The 8777-nt window shown below is 47.4% G+C and overlaps 1 protein-coding gene across 1 annotated transcript; it reads left to right on the forward strand.

The window, feature by feature from the left end:
- Positions 1 to 3839: 3839 nt before the first annotated feature.
- Positions 3840 to 8274, forward strand: LOC127586122 (uncharacterized). The gene is made up of 2 exons (XM_052043976.1): positions 3840 to 4482; positions 5875 to 8274. The coding sequence occupies exons 1-2, from the start codon at positions 3874 to 3876 to the stop codon at positions 6436 to 6438; spliced, it is 1173 nt and encodes a 390-aa protein (XP_051899936.1). The 5' UTR covers positions 3840 to 3873; the 3' UTR covers positions 6439 to 8274.
- The last annotated feature ends 503 nt before the right edge of the window (positions 8275 to 8777 follow it).

The raw sequence follows: 8777 nt of genomic DNA on the forward strand, positions 1-8777 counted from the left end.
TGAATCCAGCTGTGTCCTTTGATTATCCAATGACTGTGATCAATATTGTTCTCCAGTACTGTGCATCTGTTGTCCCGAGAACGGTCTACAGACGGCAGGTTTCCATCTGCGAGTTAATCCCATGTGTTCATGTGGCTTTGGAGGCAATGATGGCTCTGGTGAAATGTGGGTCACGCCAAACAGACAGGCCGGTGGATGTCCCAGGGGAATTAGGAACGGCATTTTGGAGTGAGAAATGGCCGATCCCTCGGTTTTGCAGCAAGTCTCTGGTGCCAGCTTTGCCTAAGGTGGTGCAGACGTCGGCCGGTCCTTTGACGTGAAGAGCTGGTTGTTGTTGTTCATTACAACAACTGCAGTCACAACCAGTGAAAAGGAACAGACATGCAGCAACCAGGCATCAGACACTGCATTCAACTAGCAGACCAGTGAGCCTACTTGGAAAATCGACCAGTTGCATTCCATTAACACTCAAAAATTCAAGTTTACTAAAATCTTTTCACAAATTCGTTCCGGCCTAACTGCTTCAATGAAATGAGACAAGGGAGAGTTGGTCATTTGGAGCGCTGCACGGTGCATTATGTATTGCAATTGTACCTCTGCCTTTTCTCCAGTGTAGGTTTACAAGTTAAGTTGTGGAATAGACAGTTCAGTTCAATGGGCAGAAGGGTCTTGCATGTTTTGAGATGGAGCAGGTACAGGGATAACGTGAGCTGTGTCTGAAATTATCACAGGTGACAAGACCAAAAGATATAGGAGTCAATCAGGCCATTCAGCCCATCAAGTTCATTTCGCTTTTCAATCATGGCTGATTTTTTTTCAACCCTATTTTCCTGCCTTGTCCCCATAATCCTTAACCCCCCTTACCAATCAAGAACCCATCAACCTCTGCCTAAACACACCCAATGGCTTGGCCTCCACAGCCCTCTGTGGTAACGAATTCCACAGATTCAACACAATTACAGCGCCAGCGGCCAGGGTTCAATTCCCTCCGCTGTCTGTAAGGAGATTGTACGTTCTCCCCATGTGTCTGCGTGGGTTTCCTCCTACATTCCAAAGACGTATGGGTTAGGAAGTTGTGGGCATGATATGTTGGCATCAGAAGTGTGGCGACACTTGCGGGCTGCACCCAGAGCACCCTACACAAAAGATGTATTTCACTGTGTGTTTCGATGTACATGTGACTAATAAAGATACCAGATTCACCACCCTCTGGCTGAAGAAATCAGATCAGATATCTTTATTAGTCACATGTACATCGAAACACACAGTGAAATACATCTTTTGCGTAGAGTGTTCTGGGGGTGGCCCACAAGTTTTGCCATGTTTCTGGTGCCAATACAGCATGCCCACCCAATCCCCTCCCCAATTCCAATTCCTCCCCATCGCTGTTCTAAACGGGTGCCCTTTTATTCTGAGGCTGAGTCCTTGGGTCATAGACTCTCCTACTGCAGTCACAACCAGTGAAAAGGAGCAGACTTGCAGCAACCAGGCATCAGACACTGCATTCAACTAACAGACCAGTAAGCCTACTTGGAAAATCGACCAGTTGCATTCCATTAACACTCAAAAATTCAAGTTTACTAAAACCTTTTCACAAATCCGTTCCGGTCTAACTGCTTCAATGAAATGAGACAAGGGAGAGTTGGTCATTTGGAGCGCTGCACGGTGCATTACATATTGCAATTGTATCACTGCCTTTTCTCCGGTGTAGGTTTACAATTTAAGTTGTGGAATAGACAGTTCAGTTCAATGGGCAGAAGGGTCTTGCATGTTTTCAGATGGAGCAGGTACAGGGATAACGTGAGTTGTGTCTATAATTATCACGGGTGACAAGACCATAAGGTATAGGAGTCAATTAGACCATTCGGCTCATCGAGTTCGCTTCGCTGTTCAATCATGGCTGATTTTTTTCGACCCTATTCTCCCGCCTTGTCCCCGTAATCCTTAACTCCCCTTACCAATCAAGAACCCATCAATCTCTGCCTAACCACATGCACTGACTTGGCCTCCACAGCCCTCTGTGGCAACAAATTCCACAGATTCAACGCTATTACAGCGCCAGCCACCGGGGTTCAATTCCCGCCGCTGTCTGTAAGGAGTTTGGACGTTCTCCCCGTTTTGTTTGCGTGGGTTTCCTCCGGGTGCTCCGGTTTCCTCCTACTTTCCAAAGACGTACGGGTTTGGAAGTTGTGGGCGACACTTCCGGGCTGCCCCCAGAACACGCTACACAAAATATGTATTTCACTATGTGTTTCGATGTATATGTGACTAATAAAGATATCTTATCAGATTCACCACCCTCTGGCTGAAGAAATCAGATCAGATATCTTTATTAGTCATATGTACATCGAAACACACAGTGAAATGCATCTTATGTGTCGAGTGTTCTGGGGCAGCCCCGCAAGTGTTGCCACGTTTTCCGGCGCCAACGTAGCATGCCCACCCAATCTCCTCCCCAATTCTAATTCCTCCGCATCGCTGTTCTAAACAGGTGTCCCTTTATTCTGAGGCTGAGTCCTTGGGTCATAGACTCTCCCACTGGTGGAAACATCCTCTCCACGTTCACTCTATCCTGGCCTTTCAGCATCCGATAGGTTTCAATGAGATTTCCCCCTCATCCTTCTGAACTCTTATCGAACACAGGCCCGGAGACTTCCAACACTCCTTGTACATTAAGCCTTTCATTTCTGGGATGATTTGTATGAACATCCTCTGGACCCTTCCCAGGACCAGACAGGTATCAAAGGTGACAGAACTTCACTGTGGCTTTATCCAAGGATTTACTTCCTGCATTTTATTACTTGAGGACCAGACAACATAAGTTCTCCCCATTTCTCCACCGCAGAAATAAATACGAGTTACGGAGTTGCAAATGAATGCACAACAAGTGGGAGAAAACTGAGTGGTGTTGGGGAACAGATCGACCTTTGATCGCATGTACACAGATCATTAAATGTAGCAGGACGGTTCGATAATATGATTAAAAAGGAGCAGGGGATGGAACTCTGAATTGGCCGAGGCTTGAATATAAGAGCAAGGATCTTAAGCTGCGACTGGTCAGGACAGCAATTGGACCACAGCATGAGTACAGTGTGCATTACAGGGAAGGTGGGTGCAGAAGAGATTTATGAAAACGGTTTCAAGGACTGTAGTCAAAAGGAGACACCTGCTAGCCAGGGCCATTTTATCTGAAAGTTAGGAGGTTTGGCGGAGAGTTAGTTGTGGGACAAAGTTATCAGTGGTCACTTGCTACACTGAATGAGCGAGCGAATGGCGGGACAGGCTTGAGGGACGGCGTGGCCGACTCCTGATCCTATTTCCTTATGTTCTGAGCAGATTACAGAGGAAGGGCCTAATTCGCCCCCACCCCCACCCCCACCAACCCTGGGGATCAATCTGAGACGGATACCTATAAAGTAATGAATGGATGGGTTAGAGTGGGGAAAAGGGATAATTTGGAATTCATGCAGTGGAAGGACGAAGGAAGCAGCACGAACCACATGAAAGCATTATTCGGAGATGCGCCGCGACCGGCGGGACAAGGTCCCGAGCGCCGGAGCGTGTCCAGAGCAAGGGGACAGTCGCTCACAATGTAAACACCGCCTTCCCCGCTGAAATTCAGCGCTCTCTTTGCACAACAGGCAGCGTGCCCGCATTTCACTCGCTGCAGGCACGGGAAAGACTCTGGCTTCGAGCCCGAAGCTCACTCGAGGCAGGGGGCGGGCGAAACTCACTGAGGACATTAAAATCATCACGACAACCCCTCAGTATCCTCCCACTCTGGGTGGGGTTTAACGGATCAATTAAAAGCTCCTGCACCCTCGCCGCGCCTGGTTTACTGTGTGTTCCAACTGAGTTAACGCGCGGTTTTCAATGGAACTGGAAGCTTTCAAATACTTGAAAGAAGCCGTTTTGACTATTTGTCCCTCCTCAGCCAAAATCACTGGGAATGTGGCGTTAACAGCAGTCCTGTATGGATTTGAACACCTGATGGAGAAAATCAACTCGTGTCCCTGCGATCCGGTACGGAACGGTACCTACGCCATGAATGCTTTTGGTATACCTGCAACTATCCTCTTTATGGCCAGTTTGGTGGTGGTCCCGGATTCACGGAAACTGCTCAAGTGTGCGACCTGCCACAACCTCATTCGCGGTGAGACCTCCGACAACCCCAGAAGTGAGACCTCCAAAACCTACAGAGACGATGAGAACTGCTGCACAAAGGATTCGTTTGAAAACTGCTGTACCCGGGATTGGTATCGCGCCTGCTGCACCTGCAGACAATGTCGACTTATACTGGCCACTTGGATAAAAGTATCGATCCCATCCCTGATATGGGTAGTCATTCTGTTACTGGACGGGGATTACTACACCTGTTATTGGTTACCGTCAAACAATCAGACCGCCGGCAGTACGGGGTGCAAAGACTTTTGCAACATCACAGCTTCGTTCGAAGAGCGCCAACTTTGCTCCAGGTATCAGGTGAGTGCCCTCAGCAAGTGTGTGACCGTAACGGTGCGCAGCTCTAGCCCGTGAACCTTTCGTGCTCCAGAACGTCTCTGGTTTGCCAGAAACCGCTCAGGGTAGAAAGAGGGCACTGTTCTATGGTGAGAGGTGAAATACTTGAAGGGGATCTGAAGGAGGGTTCTCAGAAGGAGAAGATGGTGGAGGCGGGTACAATTATGTTTCAAAGGCACTTGGACAGATACTTGAAAATGAACGGAGTCGGGGGATACGGATAAGTGCAGGCAAATGGCTTTCGGGCAATGGGCATCACGACCGACGTGAATGAGGTGGGCCGAAAGGGCTCTACGATTCTCCGTCTTCTGATACTCCAGCTTAAACTCCCTGCGCCTTCTCAAGTAGGCACGGTAGTGTAACGGTTATCGTAAGGCTACTAAAGCGCCAGCGACCCGGGTTCAATTCCCGCCGCTGTCTGTAAGGAGTTTGTACCCACGCAGTTAATGGGGTTTCCTCCGGGTGCTCCGGTTTCCTCCCACATCCCAAAAAAAAACATGTTAGGGTTAGGGAGTTGTGGGCATGTTATGTTGGCGCCGGACGTGTGGCAGGCTGCCCCAGAAGACGACGCAGTGTGTGTTGTACATGTGATTAACAAAGATATCGTAGTAAGTACAGACAAACATCGATTAGAGTAAATCGGACTCCTTTCTCCATACAGCTCCTCGGTTGATTCTGGTATTGGTTTATTATTGTCACTTGTACCGAGGTACAGTGAAAAACTTGTCTTACATACCGATCGCACAGGTCAATTCATTACAGGGTGCAGTTACATTTAGTTAGTATAGAGTGCATTGAGGTAGTACAGGTTAAAACAATAATAGTACAGAGTAACGTGTCACAGTTACAGACTAACTGCAGTGCAGGTAAGACAATGTTGCGTTCGGTTTAGAAATATATATACGAGCAACAAGATTCCCCAAATTGATTCCTGAGGTAGCAGGTTTATCCAAAGAGGAGAGGTGAACATACGCTTGAAGAATGGGGGGTGATTTCACTCAACTGTACAAAACACTGATAAGATACCAGGTTGATGTTTGACGGGCTGAGGTGGTGCAGAATCAGGGGTCCCGGTGTCAAAATCAGGGTTTGGGGAGTGAGTTAAGGAGAATTGTCTTCACTTGGAGGGTAGTGAACCTTTGAAATTCTCCACCGGTCAGTCTCTGGCTCGCTCACTGAGTACATTCAACGCAGCAATTTGGATTAGAAAGCAAAGGTTATGGGGTTAGAAAGGAGCACTGAGGTAAACGATGATCTCATTGTGAAAAAAAAACTTAATCTTATTGAATGGTGGGGCAGGCGTAAAGGTATTTCTTTGTTTCTACGTCTCAGCTTCTTATTTTTATACCCAAACAGTGGATTGGTGCTATTGTCTTGGTGGTGACTGTGAGCCTGTTGGTAGTTTCTTACTTCCTTCCGGCATGGAAGCCCACCGACTGCACTGAGGAGATATATTACGAGAGAAAGTTTCGGAAAAAACTGGAGAAGAAGAAACTGACCAAGATAAAGGAGGAATTGGAAAAGAAAGTAACAGAATGTGCAGATGTGGAGTCCGGAAATCTCCTTGGTAAACTGAGCCTCGGCAAGACAGAGCAGGGTAAAGGGCAATCCAACCAGTCAACGGATAAGCATGATGATGACGATCACCCCGATCCTGACATGGGTGAACCTCCCCGTAAACCAACTGGGGACAATACCCCAATGAGCAGTGTTTCGCCTTCACTGCAGCAACCCGGGAGTGTTCACGAGTCCACCACAACTCAACCAAGACAGCATTTACACCACGAAGTTGAAACTGGTGCCTCAGACAGCAGTCACAAACGTCCAACTCAGAGCTATATCGAAAAATTCGGCATCCACCTCCCCCAACCCGACAAACGAAAAGCCACCAGCCAGAGCACACGCTCCGAGGAATTGTAAAGTTACAGCTAACTCACTACCACGATATCTGCACAAGTCTGGAGGATTTTCAACTGCTCAGTAACAACCCTGATTTTGGACAGAGAGGTTAAACAAATAGGCTCAGACATCAAATCAAACCTTGTTTTCACCAGCAGCCGAGACACCAACGAGGGGACAAAGACGCGGGTCATTTAACACTGAGGCGAGCAGAACTTTCTTCTCACAGAGAGTGGTGAATCTCTGGAATTCTGTACCCCGAATGATGGTGGAGGCCAGATCATTGAATATGTTTAAGCTGGAGATGGATGACTATTTGACAGATCGACCAATTGAAGGTTATCAGGAACTGGAACAGAGGAGTTGAAGCAAGGGGCATATCAGCCAGGGTCATATTGAATAGCGGGACAGGCGTGAGGGGCCTGGTGACCACTACTGCTCCTATAGAACATGGAACAGTAGAGCACTGGACAGGCCATTCGGCCCACGATGTCGTGCCGATCTTGATGCCAAGTTATACTAAACGTCCTCCTCCTGTGTACAATCCATATCCTTCTATTCCCTATATTCATGCGTCAATCTAAAAGACCCTTAAATCCACCAAACTGGCTGCCTCCACTTCTTTACCTGGTGACACATTCCAGGCACCTAGCGCTCTCTGCGTAAAAAAAAACTTGACCCTCACGTCGCCTACACACGTCCCCCTTCTAACCTTAAAAGCACGTCCTCTGGTGTTTGACATTTCTACTCTGGTGAACAGATTCGGACTGTCTACCCTATCTATGCCTCTCATAGTTTTACAGACCTCTGCGGGAGCCTTTTCAAGCACCTGGACTGTTGTGTCGGTCTCGCTGTCTCGGGCAGAGCGCCGCGGGATATCGCTGACGGCGAGCTCACAGTAAACAGCTGAGCTTCCACCCACAACACAACCTTAACTCGGTCTTCACACTTCAGGCTGGTGGGACCTTGTCCAATAATTCATAAGGACGCTATATTTTCTATTACAGCAGCAGCTAACCTTGAAATGTCCCTCACAAACTGTGAGATGCTTGCGCTGCATCTATGTTATTACGGACAAGTGTTCTGAAACAGTTAGAGAACCCTCGGCCGTGGAACAGAGGTTCACCGATGCGACCACTGATGACAGATCTACAGTACACGGGCCCTGAGCCTAATGGCACAAAGTCATTAAAAGCCCGTCCGAGAAACTGAAGGGACAGGTAGCACACACTTAACGCAAGGCCCACTCACAGAATCTTTACGGCAGATAAACTAAGTCTGGCCATGTCCTACACCAGGATCCCAATCAACCCCGTAATTATTAAGTATGATTGCCCCTTCAGCGGCATAAAAACCTCTTTTGAAGAGGATTTAAGATGAACTCTTCTGTACGATCCCAGTCTGGAGTAGATTAAGGCAAGTGGAGTAGGATATGTAGCCCAAATCAAAATGGATAAAAGTGAAGTCAATGGAAAAACCTTCAGTGGTTGGAGTCACATCTCACACAAAGGAACATGGTTGTGGGTGTTGGAGATCAATCACCTCAGCCCCAGGAGATGACTGCAGGAGGACCTGTGGGCAAGGAAGGACTGTATGAATAGGAGTTGTATTCATTGGGTGACTTCGCAGTGAGTTGCCTTCAAAATCAAAGGCAGAGAGAGTTAGATGGTAGTTGAATCCCAATTTATAATTGAGAGCTAAAGCAGAGCAGTTTTATTAGAATATAACCGTGCACAGCAGTTTCTATCATTTCATATCATGTAATTCTTTTGTTCCTTCCTGTCACATTTCATGCTACATTTTTACTGTATTTTAGATAACATTAGATGTGGTGTTTACCGAATTTTAATAAATGTATAAAAGAGCTCTGTTTCTTAATAGCATTACTCTACCCAGACGGGTTCAGACTGAACAGGCGAAAGGGAGAACTAGCTCTAGATTTGACAAGGGCCACTAGTAGAGGAAAATCGTACATTAAGGTAGAGTATAAATGATTAATTCGCAGAGGCCAGGAGTCTGGTCTCCGTCACCTCTTCATGTCTCGAACATGGGACATTGGTCACCCAGACAGCGATGGACCGCATTTCCACCGAAGATCTTACCCATACTGCTTCCAGCCTTACAGCAGCAGAGCACTGCAGAGCCCAATTTTAACTCCTTCCCAAAATCCACACTGCCCCGGCAGACACTTTGCTTCAGCTGCCCTTGCCCCAACAAACTTTTCCTCTGGACCACTTCTTTGCCACTTATACCTGTGACACCTCTGATGCTCTCTGCCACTTTGACCATTTCCAATGCCCTGGTCCGAACAGACTCAACTGTACCATGGACCTATAATCCTTTTACACCTCCATCCCACA

The sequence above is a fragment of the Pristis pectinata genome, chromosome 34 (assembly GCF_009764475.1).
Source record: "Pristis pectinata isolate sPriPec2 chromosome 34, sPriPec2.1.pri, whole genome shotgun sequence".
In the NCBI taxonomy this organism is placed as follows: Eukaryota; Metazoa; Chordata; class Chondrichthyes; order Rhinopristiformes; family Pristidae; genus Pristis; species Pristis pectinata.